The sequence below is a fragment of the Brassica napus genome, chromosome C3 (assembly GCF_020379485.1).
Source record: "Brassica napus cultivar Da-Ae chromosome C3, Da-Ae, whole genome shotgun sequence".
Taxonomy (NCBI): domain Eukaryota; kingdom Viridiplantae; phylum Streptophyta; class Magnoliopsida; order Brassicales; family Brassicaceae; genus Brassica; species Brassica napus.
In genome coordinates this window covers 69543406-69559842 of record NC_063446.1, presented here as the reverse complement: position 1 = coordinate 69559842, position 16437 = coordinate 69543406, and the positions used below count along the sequence as shown (strand labels likewise).

The 16437-nt window shown below is 31.8% G+C and overlaps 1 protein-coding gene and 1 pseudogene across 5 annotated transcripts; both read left to right on the top strand.

Annotated features, from left to right (window-relative positions):
* Positions 1 to 8055: 8055 nt before the first annotated feature.
* On the top strand, positions 8056 to 9949 carry LOC106384807 (annotated as a pseudogene).
* Positions 9950 to 10425: 476 nt separating this feature from the next.
* BNAC03G67620D lies at positions 10426 to 12257 on the top strand. 5 transcript variants are annotated; one of them, XM_013830424.3, is made up of 4 exons: positions 10426 to 10576; positions 11018 to 11907; positions 11988 to 12024; positions 12115 to 12257. In XM_013830424.3, exons 2-3 carry the CDS (start codon positions 11036 to 11038, stop codon positions 12022 to 12024), a joined length of 909 nt encoding a protein of 302 aa, XP_013685878.1. In that variant the 5' UTR covers positions 10426 to 10576; positions 11018 to 11035; the 3' UTR covers positions 12115 to 12257. The 5 variants fall into 5 exon arrangements, with proteins under 5 accessions (XP_013685878.1, XP_013685880.1, XP_013685876.1 ...); XM_013830426.3 differs by having other exon boundaries at positions 10432 to 10576; positions 10918 to 11907; positions 12125 to 12257; XM_013830422.3 differs by having other exon boundaries at positions 10432 to 10576; positions 10918 to 11907.
* Positions 12258 to 16437: the final 4180 nt, after the last annotated feature.

Here is a 16437-nt window from a genome sequence, read left to right as displayed (position 1 = left end):
TATGCATTTGTCAAATGAGATGTTTAGAAAAATTGATGAGAACCCTATATATAATACATTTGTCAAATTATAACTATTCAATCTATTTTTATCAAATTGCACAGAAAAGAGTATATGCAATTCCCATGGATATAAATGGTCTAATATGCTGGACCATTATTAATTTTCGTCGGTTAAACCTGTTCCTGGTTAGGATCATTCATCATTCGGATGTCCAAATTCGCTATTTGTGTATATGATATTACAACTTTGATCCCCAAATCTCTTTACACAGGTACATAAAAATTGAAGTGATCATACAAGTTTTTCTTACAAACTTATTTATTTTTAATAATATGATTACCAAACAAAGTAGCTATTGATTTCTTTTGGTTTTGAAAGAACACATTGTACTTTTATAACAAATTGGGAATGTTAATATGCTTGACCAGAATTATATTTTATTTTATACATTTTTGTTTCTTCTAGTTGGTAGAGAAAGCTAGTTAAAATTAGCTAATTAATCAACATATTAACCTCATCACTTTTCCACACTAAACTTAGTGGACAATTATCATCATTTATTTCGTTTAATGTAAGCCGCTTGTCCTACTACAAACTCTCTAGATGTATGTTAATTATACCCCTTTTGTGTCTAGTTCTTGAATACCATTTTGTGTGTTGTGTAAATATATTATGCTGCACTTATGTTTTGGGTTAAACAGTAACTCTACTTTGTTATTTCAGATTGTGGACTTATACAAATTGGTTGAAGACTGCACTTGATATGCTGCCGGCCGTTCAAGGTATAGGATATGTCCCGTTTGACTTTTTTTATGATCCTGTAAACATGATAATATCTCTAGCTATGGATTTAGCAGTTAACAAGTTGTATGATTCTGAAAATATATTTCCTTTCACTTTCAATACAGATTCCCTTTCACTTGTTACTCTTCTCATGTAGTTGGGATATATATATATTAGAAATACTATAAATTAATACTTGATAAATTAATAAACACCATAAATTAATAAATTTCTCCGGTCCCAAATTTGGACCGGTTAAAAATGGAGTGTAACTCAATTTGCCCATATCACAAAAAAATCATTCTCAATACCCTTCAGTTATTCTCAATACCCCTTCTCTTTGTCTCTTCCAAATATACCCGTTCTTTTATCTTTTTATTTACCATTTTCATTTTTTTGCTTTTCTTACGCAAGATTTTTCGTGTGGATCCCTTCCTTTTTTTCTACTATATATTTACTTTAGGGGGTGCTATTGGTTTGCATATTTTAATGGATTTAGGAATCAATACTAAATCAAGTGTTATTGGTTTTATGATTTTCAAATCTATATGCAAATCTAGTGTTATTGGTTATATGCTTTTAAAATAGATTTTGAAATCATGTATTATTCACAGACAAGGATTTGATTTGAAACTATATTTCCATGGATTTGTAAGTATTTTTATGCTCAAAATACAAAGGTTAACCTTGTTATTTTGCTTGGATTTGTGATATTGTTCTTTTCTCCAATTCTCTACGCATCACAATATATTTCATGTTCACGAAGACATAAACCCCACCACCTACAACTACAACCTCACTGGAAGACATTTGACTCTTTTTCATCCAACTTCATCTTGACATCCAGAATAGCAGGATAAAAGCTGTACGTAAAATTACATGTCAACATGCTCAAAGCATAATAACTAAAGACTTTAACCGGAGCGTCTAGCTCTGGTGGTAAAGGGTTCACAGCTGTGAGTACCGCCACCTAGGTTCGATTCCCGGCCACTGCGAAATTTAACATTCGGGCCGCAGCGACACAGATTAGTCCCTTGGGCCTGGGAAGCCTTTGGGGAAACTGTGTATAATTCAAAAAAAAAAAAAAAAAGACTTTATCGTTACCGTGTCATTTGACTAACTTTGTCAAAGTCGTCTCCGTTCAAATGTGTGTTGCCAGAGATGAAAAGCACTTCAAGCACATAAGAACCTGATTAATGGGGGTTCTTAGGGTGAGGTTCTTAACGGAATATAAGAGATTGTCTCTTAACTTATAACTAAAAAAGCTAATAACCGGTTCTTAGCTTTTTTAGTTATAAGTTAAGGACGGTCTCTTATATTCCACTAAGAATCACACTCTAAGAACCCCCCATTAATCATGCTATCACTCACCACAAGCACTACATAATAAGGAATGAACACAAATTAACCCCATAAAAAGAGATCACACACAACAACAAAATATGATTACAAGAAAGTGTTCTCTATATTAAGGACTGATGGAATTTTCACAAGTAGAGCCGGCTTAACACTTTTATAGGCCATATGGCAAAAAAAAAAAATCCTTTAAGATTTATATTCATATAATGTTTAAAATATTTTTAATTTAATCAGTAATATTTTGTATATTTTGTGATAAAAATAAAACTATATATATCAAATATTTTTTTGGCCCTTTTCAATTTTATATATTACATTTCTTATTTTTTGTATAAAATATATATATATATATATATATATATTTATTAAAAAATTCGACCCCTTAACTATTAATATACGGGAGGACAAGTGCTTGGGCCCGGAGCGGTCGCACTGTTTGTCCCCCGTAATTAGCCGGCCCTGTTCAGTGTTCACAAGCCGCGGTCTCATCTCTTGTAAATCCATTTGGTTGATTTATAATAATCTACATATTTCATTTTTAAATCTATCTGAATTCTTATGAAATTCGTTTATTTGATTTTAAAAATTAGTGGATTTATCAAAATTTTCCAAATCTATTAGAATTTCCAAATCCATTAAAATACTAGAACCAATAACCCCTACTTAATGTTTTTTGTTTGGAAAGTGACAGATTTTTTTTGTGGTCTCAGTCCCTTTTTGTTTGTTCTTTATTATTTAATTTTATCACTTTTTTGTGAAACATATCTATGAATTATATTTCATTTTTGCATTAACAAAAATACATTCTCTAAAAATAAATAAAATTAATTATAAAATTATATTTTAGTTACTAATTAATTTAATTTTATAAACTGTTTTATGGATTAATTTTCGTTTTCCCCGTATCATTTTTCATTATTAATGAATTTAAAAAATTTTGGATTTAAAATGTCATATTTCAATTCTTTTATTATTTTTATGCTGATAACTAAATTAACATTTTTGTATAATCTAATCTTTAAAACAATTTATGTATTATTTTATGCTAATTTAAAATTTTCATAATATATTAAATGTTTATATTTTCATTATATTATTGAAAATGTTCATTATATATCAATTAAAACTTAAATTTTTATTATAAGGGCATTTAAGAAATTAAATACATAAGATATACAGTTTAATCATAGATTCATATGTAAATTATTATTTTTGGATATTACCAAAGCGACAACTATTACTAAATATGATAATATTTAAATTGGAAACAAAATATAAATTTAATGGTTTGATACACAATATATCATATATCCTTCTAAAATTGACTAGTATTATTGATATCCATAGTGTTATTAAATTAGTGACTACTACTAAGAAAAACTGGATAGTCACCGGTGATCGAATGAGGCAGTGGAGAATTACTCAAGGTTGTGTATTTTGTGGAGAACGAAACGAGACCAGAGATCACTTGTTCTTTGCATGTACATACATACACCTATACGGTATGGAAAAATCTTGCTGACAAATTACTTGGCCGTTTCATTGCACCGGATTGGAACGACACTGTTAGGAGCTTGTTGCAGACGACTCACAGTCAGATAGACAGCCTCCTCTTGCGTATGTTGTTTCAGACAGCTTTACCTGCTCTCTGGAGAGACAGAAATTCTAGACGATATGGAGGAGCCCGTGTGTCAGTTTAAGCTATGACACGAGTCATTGATAAGGCTGTTCGAAATAAAATCTCCTCACTTAAATATACTTGAAGTCATCGATTACAGGGCCTGCTAGAAAGATGGTTTGAAATTAATCATACATGAGCTATTATGGGTTGAAGGTAGCTGCACTAGATCTATGGTAGATAGTAGAAGTTCTTTCTTAATAGACTGCTTTTCACCATGTAAATGACCATATTCTTTGATTTATCAATTTGAAATTTCATCAAAAAAAAAATTGGATATTACTATCTCGATCGATACGTCCTATTCATAAAACTTTTGAGGACTAATATTTTTTTAAGATTGCTTTGGCATTGGCATCTGAGTTAGAGTCAACGAATAATGTAAGATTTACTGAGAATTTCGGATAATTGAAAATGAGTTTTTTTATAAAAAAAAACTTTTTTTAGGTTTATTATGTTCGTTTTTGCAGAAATTTTATCTGGAATATAATTAAAATGAAGTGTATATCTTGGGTAATGTAAATAATGTAAGGTTTACTAAAAATTTTGAGAAATTGAAAATGTTTTTAAAAATTATGTTTATTGGGTTTGGTTTATTTTACTTCATTTTGAAGTATAGTAAGGTTTTAATATGGTCATAAAATACGATAGTAGTGGTTTCATCCGAACAACATCGTCCCAAAAAGATGATTCGATCCTAAATGTGATTTTTTTTATTAAATATTTAAAATTATAATTTTTATTATAACTATTATGTTTTCATTGTGTGCAATCAGACTACCATGATTTATTGGGTTTATTGTGTGTAATCAGAATACTAAGATTACTGGATTTATTGTTTGTGATTCGGACTACTAGAATTACTGGATTTACTATGTGGAATTTGAAATACTAGGATTACTTGGTTTTATTAGGTGTAATTTAAAACTCTTATATATTGCAAGTAGTACATATATTTAATATATAAAACTCATATGTTTTCTACTAGTAGACTATGTATATAGTAAATAAGACTATTAGAACTATTTAGATGATTTTTTTTATATAGTTTAGGTATATTTATCATTTTTCCAAAATGATTACTTCATTTTTATGGTTGTTGTATGAATCGTAAAGCTACAGTAAGAAGAATCTATAAAAATATTTATTTCTGGTAAAATTTTTATGTAATACTCTTCCTTCACGACATTCATTGTATAAAATAATCGGTTTTACTAAAAATTATTTTATTTGGACATGATTTTACTAATAAAACTTAAAATTTGCCAAAATATTACTATGTGTACTACCTTGCAGATTACCAAAAATTACTAAGCGTATTTAGAATATTAAATATTTTAATCAAAAACAAATTTCAAAAATAAAATGCTTTGATTTATAAATATATTTTTTTCAAATAAATGTTTTGATAAAATATATATATTTATTAAGAACATGAATACATTTAAATCATTTTTAATCTTTGTAAAAATATCAAAATTATGTTCTTCTTGAAACAGAAGGATATATACTATTTTATATAAATTTGAAAATTTAATATTATATATTTTAATATAAATGTGTATTGTGGATCGTTTGGTCCCAAAAGCAATATTATATTTGTTTAATATAAATGTGTATTGCGTGTACAGCCCGATTAATCATTTTTCTAAAACGTGTGGTTATTTTTTTTAAGACATGAAAAAACAAAATTAAATTAAATCAAATTTAAAATATATATAAAATTCGTAATTAAAATAAAATTATAACAATTATAATGTCAAACCAAAAATTAATTTTAAAAATTAGAATTGGTGTATTATGTAAATTGGTTTATAAATTCAATTGGTATACAAAATTCTTGTTTACAAATTTAAGTGGATTCAAACTAATTACAGATTAACAAACCTAAACATAATTAATAAACCTAATTAAAAAATTATAAAGATAAGAAGTGGAATTTTCTACAAATACAGTCAATACTCCATAACTTCTAGCTGTGTACTATGCATAGGGCCTGCATTGGAAACCATCTCCTCAAGAAAGACAGTACGATCATAAAGAATGGTGTAGAACTCTACAAATACGATCACTCCTCCATGTTGTCAACCTCTTTGGTTCCAAACTCTGTTTTTTTTTTCTGAACAAGGTGGATGAAGCGCAGAGATAAAATAGAATTTGAGAATGGAGCATCATCTTCTTAAAACACTTGAATCTCAAGGACACAGTACTACTACTACTACTACCATTTGAAGAATGATAAACTCAAAGTTGAGAATGGAGCATCATCTTCTTAAGCTATCTGCTTGCCAAACAAAAGATGTTAACATTATTACAAAAGAGAAAGAAAACAATGCTAGTGTACTCCAGAAACAATCCATCTCTTCCACCAAAGTTGAGGACAGAGACAAAAGAACAATGATGCTTATTTCCTTAAATGACTCGTAGAGAAACATCGTCAAATTTAACTAAAAAAATTAAAAAAATTTCAAGCTTCATGTCCGGCAAGCTTACATTGTCTCCGGCCGGTCGTCTTCTTCTTCATCCTCAATGACCCAACTGGATCTAAGCAAGTGACGGTGAATTTCATCTTCTTTATTTCTTATTTCTCTTTTGTCTTCTTCCTTCTTGCAGAGGAGCAGAGAGGGTGGATGAGCAGGACGGCGGAATGACAGAGAGGAGCAGGACAGCGGAGCAAAGATGAGTTCGAAGGAAAAAGACGGCGGAAAAGCAGAGATGGGTTCGTAAATGACGAAAGAGAAGGAGAAGCAGGACGGCGAAGCAAAGATGGGTTCAAAGATTGTTACGAAAGACAAGGAAAGTTAGGAGGGAAAAAAAATGAAGAGAAATTTGGGTTTCGCCGTCGCTTTCAGTCACATGAGAGAGAACGAGTCGAGACTGGAAAATTAGAGAGAACGGCGTCGTTTAGAGGTTAGGTTTAAAATATGGGTTTGACCCGGTTGGATTTGGGTGGGTCGGATAGAATAAGTTGGTTCATGGTAATAAGCTGATTTTATTAAGGGCATCGATTTCTTTAACCTCGTTTTGCATTTAAAAAAAATAAAAAAAGAAATTATTTTTTATTGGTGGGATAAAATAGAATTTTTGAAGAGAGGATTGGGTATATTGAATTAAAGTCCGTTAAAAATATACACAAATCGATAGAATAATTAGATAATATCTTTTCAGAAAATCCTATGTAAATATTTGGTCCAACTAAATCTATAAATTAATAATTTATATGTATATACATTTTATATAATTACAAACCAACCATTATATTATTTGTTTTATATACACCATGGAAATATTTTTATATTGTCTTAACATTTAATATATTTTGATGATATTTAGTAAAATTATACCTAAAACACATTTAAATTCTTTGAAACATATTTTATATACACCAAATAATATAGTAAAACTAATATAAATGTCGAATTTCAAATGTTAATTAATGTATATACATTAAAATCAAATGTTTTTCTTATTTTAGAAAAACATATCTTAAAATAGAAAAAAAATCTAAAAATGAAATTTTTGTAAATTAATATCTCTATAAATTAATAAAATATCAAATTCTCAACATTATTAATTAATTTATAGAGTTTTTACCGTATATATACATAAACATTAATCAACATTAGGTCTGGGCAAAATAACCGGAACCGAAGAACCGAACCGGAACCGAACCGAAATACCCGAAACCGGAACCGGACCAATACCCTCAAATATCCGAATGATTCCTATATTTTTATATCCGAAATAACCGAACCGAACTGGAACCGAACCGAGAACCGAACGGGTACCCGAATATATAAAAATATTAATTATATATACATATAACATCATATCTGAAAATAGTTGAGGATAACTAAATTATTATAAAGTATCCAAACTACCCGAAAGTATCCAGATAGTTTTATCCGAAATATCCAAACTAATTCAAAATATCCAAAATTTTTATGTAAATCATCTTAGTTATTTGATATTTTACCCTAAATAACCGATATTTTATCCAAATTATCCAAACTATCCGAACTATCCGAACCCGAACCGGATCCAAATGAGAACCGAACTTTTTCCGGATATTTTCCGGTTCCTACATTTACTATCCGAACCGAACCGAACCCGAAACTATCCGAACCGAACCGAACCGAAAATAGGTCAAGTACTAAATGGATCCTCTAACCCCTATCCGAACTACCCGAAACCCGAAATACCCGAACCGAACCGAACCGATACCCGAAATGCCCAGGCCTAATCAACATCATTCATATCAAAGCTGTAGTGTTGGTACAACAACACTGATTAATACAATCCGGTTCTCAGATCCGGTTAACAATATTACAAAATACAAATTCTATACTTTTCAAACATACAATACAATCCGGTTAGCCAATTTGTAAACCGTTTCCGCGGTAAACCATTAGAAAGAAAAAAATCTCTGTGCCGCCAAATTGGGAGAAGAAGAAGAGGAAAGGGACCTAAGCACAATTGAATCTCACTAAGCTATGCAATCAAAGATCAATTCTTTCTTCAAGCCATCGTCTCCGTCAACACCTACGAGCGTCGATCCGCCAAAGCCGATAGGTAAAGGAACTATCTTTTGTGGTTTGATCCTCTTCAGCTTCTTCGAGTTTGTGGGTTTCTCTTAAAATCTTTGGTGGCACTGCATAAGTGAAGTGCCTAAGGAACCGAGGAAAGGACCTTCCTTTGCACCTAAAACACTGAACAAGAAGCGTTGCTATACTCAATTCCACATAGAGTTAGGCCAATCTGACTTTCTTCTCAGACATTGCGTAGAGTGTGGAGCTACGTATGCTCCTGGAGATGAATCAGATGAGAAGAACCATCAAAGCTTTCACAAGGACTATATGAACGGAATCCCTTTTAAGGTAACGTTAAGACCCATCAAAGCTTTCATGTTTCTTTGATTTTTGTAGAGGTTGTTTGATAAAGTTTCGGTTTTTTTTTCTTATAATTGTCTTCTCAGGGTTGGCAGAACGAGAGAGCCTTCACTTCGCCTTCTTTGGACAAGAACCGTGTTGTTATGATATTGGAAAATGATTCTCCTGCACATAGGAACAAGGTTCATACTTTTCACAGTTTTTGTTATGCTGGTTTATGTAATGGTTCCTTCATTTTGAGGATCTAATGGGCTATTTGTTTACACTTGCAGGTGCAAGACGTTGTGACTTGTGAAGATGATGGAGGTTGAGCTAGGTGAGGATTGGATTCTTCACAAACATTGTAAGGTAATGAGTAGCTTTAGTCTTTATCCACGACTTAACAAAACCTTTTGTATATCATTTTGCTGTACTTATCAACCTAAGGAAGAAGACATTGACTTATTGTGATTCTATGTCTATGACTAGCACTGAAATTACAAAAGAAGAGTTTAAGGAGCTAGCTTGTTGTGTGCTTTGTATAGTTCAGTTCTTTGCTTTCACAGCAATTTCAAGAGTTACCTTGTTTGTGCAGGTTTATCTATTTGTTTCCTCTCAGAGGATCTCTGGATGTCTAGTTGCAGAACCAATCAAGGAAGCATTTAAGATCATAGCTCCTCTTGATGATAAAAGACTCTTAAAGAAAGAGAGATCCTCGCCTTCAACCACCATTCATTTCGGAGACATTGTGCTGCAAAGAGAAGTATCTAAAAGATGTCCAGAATCAGATGATAGATTAGACAACAGAGCCATTGTATGTGAAGAAGAAGCTAAACCTGCTGTTTGTGGAGTTAGAGCTATTTGGGTCTCACCTTCCAACAGAAGAAAAGGCTTAGCTACACAGTTGCTCGATACAGCGAGGTAAAAGAATACTCTTAGCAACCATTCTCTCATTGTAAATGTCGAATCAATGTTTATGTTGGTGTAAAAACGCAGGGAAAGCTTTAGCAATGGGTGCGTTTTGGAGAAATCTCAGTTGGCGTTTTCACAACCAAGCTCTTTGGGAAGAGCTTTTGGATTTAATTATTTTGGAACTTCTTCTTTCTTAGTTTACAAAGCCCAACTATCTGTACCGGGCCCAATACTTTAGGAAGGCCCAACTAAAGGCATATTGACTTGCTATATCATCTAGCATATTTTATTTGTTAGGAGTTGCTAAAAGTAAAAGATACACAATAAAATCCCTCCATTTTTATTATTTGTCATTTTAAAATTAAACATATAAATTAAAATTAAAATATATTTATTTTTATAAATAAAATAATATTAATTATCTATTTATGCAAATTCTAATCGATGATAAAAATAATTACATCATATAAATTATCTTTTTTTTGTAAGGTTACATTAATTATTAAAAAATACTATCTTTCATAAATTAAAAATTATTATCGTAAATGATAAATAAAAGTGTAGAACAGAAAATAAATCTTTTTATGGTTTAACTAGAATTTCAAAATTTATATATAAAAAGAAAAGGCCACAAAAGAAGAAGGTCACAAAGTAAAAATTTAAAAAAAATGTTTTTTTTCTAAAAATATTAGGTGTAGTGACATTTCTCTTCGTAAAATCACAAGTGACATGTTTTCCAACATTATATCAATCAATACATCATTTCCCTATGCGATCTGAACATATACTAAAATATTATAACCAGCATTTAAAAAATATTAATAATGATTGAAAAGGTAAAAGTAGTATGGTGGACTGAGAGAGGAGAGAGAAAAAAAAAAAAAAAAAAAGGAGGAGGCTTTGCTTGAAACACTCTATCCCCACAAGAAACCCCCATCTCGTCTTCTTCCCCTTGAAACTGCTAATCTCAAAGGTCAGCCTTTTCCTTCTTCTTCTTCCTCCTCTTCGACTTCTCGATTCGATCATTCTCTGTGATATTGTTACTTCTTAGATGTGTTTGCTTATTTATTGATTTGGATCCGTTTCTAGCTCTTTTTTGCTTAGGGTTCTGCTTATAGGTTTCTGATCTGTTTTTCAATCGTTTTGATTTTGGAATCTAATTCTCATTTCTGCTGGTCTCCGTACTGGGTTTGTAGTGTGTATTCACCAGAGACTGAATCGTTTCCAAAGGTTTAGGCTTTATGAGTCAGTCTCCATCGAATCGTCTCTCTGCATTCTTATTCACAAGCTGTCTCCTTTGACTTGCATATGCAGTCTGCTTTATGAATGAATGACGTAGGTAGAAGGGTTTGCATCGAATCTCTGCTTACAGACACTTGAGTTAAAACAAGTTTGTTTCTTTCATCTCTCAAAGAGTAAAGTTTGGAACTTTATGGCGGCGCTACAACATGTTTGCGAGAACCACCTTCAAGCAAAGACCTTTTGCAGCCAGGTGACGATCAATTGGGATGACTTAGTTTGTCCCATTTGTTTAGACTCCCCTCACAACGGCGTGCTTCTCCAGTGCTCGTCTTACGACAACGGATGCCGTGCGTTCGTCTGCAACACAGACCACCTCCACTCCAACTGTCTGGACCGTTTCATCACTGCCTATGGAACAGACCCACCACCTCCACCTCCTGATGAGCCAATGTCAAAGGCCTTAGAAGAGAGCTGCAAACCTTTGTGTCCACTCTGCAGAGGAGAAGTCACTGGATGGGTCATTGTAGAAGAAGCTCGTCTCCGTCTCGACGAGAAACAACGTTGCTGCGAGGAAGAACGGTGCAGGTTCACGGGTACTTACACGGAGCTTCGCAAGCACGCTCAGTCAGAGCATCCGGACTCTCGTCCTTCCAAGATTGATCCTGCCAGGAAGCTTGACTGGGAGAATTTCCAGCAGTCGTCTGAGATCATCGACGTGCTGAGCACGATTCACTCGGAGGTTCCGAGAGGAGTTGTTTTAGGAGACTATGTGATTGAGTATGGAGATGATGACACGGGAGATGAGTTTGAGGATGTGGCTAGCAATGAAGGAAACTGGTGGACCTCTTGTATCTTTTATAAGATGTTTGATAATATAAGGAATGCGAGGAACAGAAGAAGAGCAAGGAGAGGAGGGAGTAGCCGTTCTAGCTATGATAACTCCAACTCTGATGACAGCTCGGTTGCGTCAATTGAGTTTCCGGAGTATAGAGTAGATGAGATTGATGATGAGTTCATCACCACCACAAGTGGAGTTAACAGAAGTAGCTCTGTTCATCAAAGGTCAGATTCATCTACATTTATATTCATTCTTATTTTTCATAGTTTATGTGATGGTGTTAATTGATGCTATTGGTTTACAGGTTGAGAAGACATCGTTCCCGTTTCTATGAAAATTAGGTACCATTGCTGTTTCTACACTCTGTGTTTCATCTTCTTATTTTCTATACATTAAACTTTTTGTTTTTATTCTCTCTCTGTCACCTGGAGATCGAAGCAGACCAGCCTATTCGTAGTCAATGGTGGATGTTCTTGGTTTTGGACCTCTCTCTCTCTCTCTCTCTCTCTTCTTTTATTTTGTGGCAGTAGCATTCTTGTACAAAAACGTAAACAGAAAAAGTTTTTTTTGGATCTTGCACCGTGTTTCGTTCTCTTACATGCGTCTTTCAACGGGAAACGGTCCCGATCAGTACATAAACATGTTACATGTGCAAAAACATACATCAATTAGTGTAAAATTCAATTTTTATAAAATTCAATTTTTCATATATGAACTTACAAAAATAGATTATAAGAGCATCTCCAATGTACACATCTATATTTTTCTCTAAAATAGAAATCTCTATTATATAGCTGAAAATGCTCCAATGTATGCTTCTATAATAGAGTTACTCTATTTTAGAGAAAAATATACAGGAAAGTTACTTTTTGCCTCTATATTTAGAGGTAGAAATATCATTTCTCTATATTTTCTCCTATAAATAGAGGAACTCTATTATGCAGACATACATTGGAGCATTTTCACCTCTATAATAGAGTTTCTCTATTTTAGGGCAAAGTATAGAGATAAAAATAGGGGTGGGTTGGAGATGGTCTAACATACCTGATTTCCGTTAGTCAGACGTTACGGAGTAAGAGTTTTCGTTAACTGGTATCATGAAATTGGTTAATTCCTACATCAATAGGGATCAACGTTCCTGATCAATACATAAACACTTTACTTGTGCGAAAACATACATCAACTAATACAAAACTTAAATTCCATACATGAACTTTCGAAATCTGGTTTTAACATACATTGACAAAATTTTCACTAGTCAAACATTACCGAAGATAAATTATCTATCACATGTTGATTAAGTGAGATTTTTATTGTATTATGTGGTAATTAAATTGTATTACGTAGTAATTGACGAAGAAAAATAAATTATTTAGGTCAAACGATTTCGTTCTCATGTAAATCATTAGTTAAATTCTCTTTAACTTTTTGTTTTTCGTCATTTTCGGCAAAAAACCTAACATGGGGAAGACAACATGAAAAAAATCGAACATAAAGAAACGGGAATGTCTAACTTATCGAACAAAAAAAGAATTAGGATTGGATAAGCTAGACATTCTCGTTTTTCTCTATGCGATTTTTTTTCTTTGTTGTCTTCTCTGTATCAGGTTTTTTGTCGAAAATGTCGAAGAACAAAAAGTTAAAAAGAAAAGCTAAGTAATGAGTTACACGAGACAAAATCGTTTGGTCTAAATAATTTATTTTTCTCAGTCAATTACCACATAATACGGTTTAATTAGAACGAAATCATTTGGCCTAAATGATTTTTCTTTCTCAGTCAATTATCACGTAATACGGTTTATTTATCACATAATACAATAAAAACTTCACTTAATCAACACGTGACATAAAATTTATCTTCTGTAATGTTGGACTGGTGTAAATTAGGTTAATGTATGTTAAAACCAAATTTCGAAAGTTCATGTATTGAATTTAAATTTTGTACTAGTTGATGTATGTTTTCACACATGTAAAGTGTTTATGTATTGATCGGGACCGTTGACCCATGTTGATGTAGGAAATGGCCAATTTCATGTACCGATTAACGAAAACCCTTATTGTGTAACGTTTGACTAACGGAAATTAGGTCAATGTATGTTAAAACCCAATTTTGTAAGTTCATGTATGAAAAGTTGAATTTTATAGTAGTTGATGTATGTTTTCGCACAGACAACGTGTTTATGTACTGATTGGGACCGTTAGCCCTTGTTGACGTGTGAATTGACCGATTTCCCGTCTTTCAACAATGAAGATATATATTTTAACCCAAAAAAAAAAAAATGAAATATATTTTGAGAGATGGAATTGTTGCTACACATCACATTTGATCACATCACATTTGATAATAACTGGCACAAGCTCAGAAACTAATATGAGACATTACTAGACATTGCTTAGTAGATTGTCTAGCCTTGATCAACTTTTGTGTAACTCCAGAAACTCGAGTAGGGCCGGTCATGAGACTTTAGGACATGATTAACCCTGGTCTCTTAGCCAGGGTTCTTAACTCATGATTTGACATTATATTGTTTTTTTGTTTTGTTTTTAACATTTTTCGGCTAAGAGACGATTCTTAGACCATCTCCAACGATAGATATGGTCTTAGAGTTCTAAATTAATTTTTTTAATTGAAAATAATCAAATTAAAATTTTTAGATACTTGTTTAGTTTTAACCCTTCCAATGATAGAACCAATTAATGGTTCTAAGTTTCAAAAATTTGGAAAACTTGTAATAATAGATTACTTGCATCACATTATATAATAAAAAATCTTATAATTATTGAATTACATTAAATTTAAATTAACTTGACATAAAAACATATAACATAGACTAGGTGTTTTCCTGCACCATGTTCATTAAGAATTTTTTTAAATCTAACTTATATTTAAAAATAAATTTCATTAAATATTATAGATTTTACTATTTTCTTACTAATATTTAATATATATTTGATATATATTAAATCAATTTGTATAAAACTAATAAAAATGATATAACATTGTATAATTATCAAAAATTTAGTCTAAACTATATTTATAAAATTTGTAGGTATATAAAAACTAATGATCTTACGATTAGATATTTAAATTTTTACAAAATTGTAGAAATTTTTGAAAGCTTTAGTAATACAAATTGTATAATTGTACAAAAATAATAATATTTCCAAATTTGAAACGTTATATATGAATATATTTATTTTATAGATGATGTATAAGCTATTACCAATATTAAATGTAATATATGAATTATTACCATATTTTAATAAGTTTGCCAAAAATATAAATCAACATTAAATGAAATTATCTATGTCATATTTTTCTGGAAGCCATGTCATCAATTTCAGTAGTCATGTCATATTTGTTTTGTGAAATTGATTGTAGAGAGACATGTGGCAAAATCACTTCGCAAATATAGTTTAGGGGATTGAGAAATCATAAACAAAACTAAACGATTAATAGTCATTTTGCCGTACCAAATTTACACCATATATGTTCAACCAAATCATTTTTCAATTGTTCATGTATGTTGCGATCACGAAGTCGAGTTCGAATTGCCATCAAATTGCCAGTATTTGAAGGCATATCTTTAGAATACATGAACTCCACATGTGAACTTCTGTTTGATTCTACTTGTGAGAATTTTGGTACATCAAATTGAGTGTACCCATCTCGTTCATCTTCCGCTATCATATGATACATGCTCTCATAATCTTTCCAATTTTTGGCTTATCCCAAATAAGAGATGGGTTTCCTAACAACGGCAAATCGAGCTTGCAAGACTCCAAAAGCACGCTCGACATCTTTACAGATAGATTCTTGTAGTGTAGCAAATACGGATGCTTTCGGAGTTTGTGGAAGTGAAATAGATTGGATAAAAGTTTACCAGTTCGGATAAATATCATCGGTGAGATAGCAAGCCAAATGATACCAACATATAAATTGGTTACAGGTGTGACCAATATTAAGAGTGTTGAGACCATAGTCTCCTTTCGTCGAATCCGCCAAGAAAAGAGAGAGAGAGAGAGGGCCAAACAATTTTTTCTCGCGAAATGAGAGAGAGAGAGAAAAAAAAGGGTGTAATTTTTTTTCTTAAAAATACTAACCAATCAGAAAGTGACACGTATTAACTTAGGGTTGGTTCCAAAAGTTCTATTTTTAGAACCATATCTATCTATTTTTCCTCTTTTTGATTTAATTTTGAGCATATAATTAAATAGAACTATGAGATAGAACCTTTCTAGATACCCCATTGGAGATGGTCTTATATCTCTTATTTAAGAGACGGTTCTTAGCTTTTCTTAAAAATATAAGAAAAGCTAAGAACCGTCTCTTACTTGAATTTAAGAGCACGATTAACCCGGGTTCTTGATTTGGGGTTCTTAGAGCACCTCCAATTGGGGTTCTTCCCAGTGGAGCTCTTAAAATATGTATTATATATACATACATATATATACATAATACATAGTTTAAGAACTCCAATGGGAAGAATCCCCATTGGAGATGGTCTTAACTCATGATTTGACATTTTTTTTGTTTTTGTTTTTTTTTTTTACATTTTTCGGCTAAGAACCGGCTCTTATATTTCTTATTTAAGAGATTGTTCTTAACTTTTCTTAATTAAAAACTAAAAAACGGTTCTTAACCCCACCTTAAGAGCCCAAATTAATCATCGTCTAAGAACTGACGTTAACGGTGGTCTAAGCTCACAAATATTTTAACCTGAAACCTATCCCACCACATGAATTAAAAACTC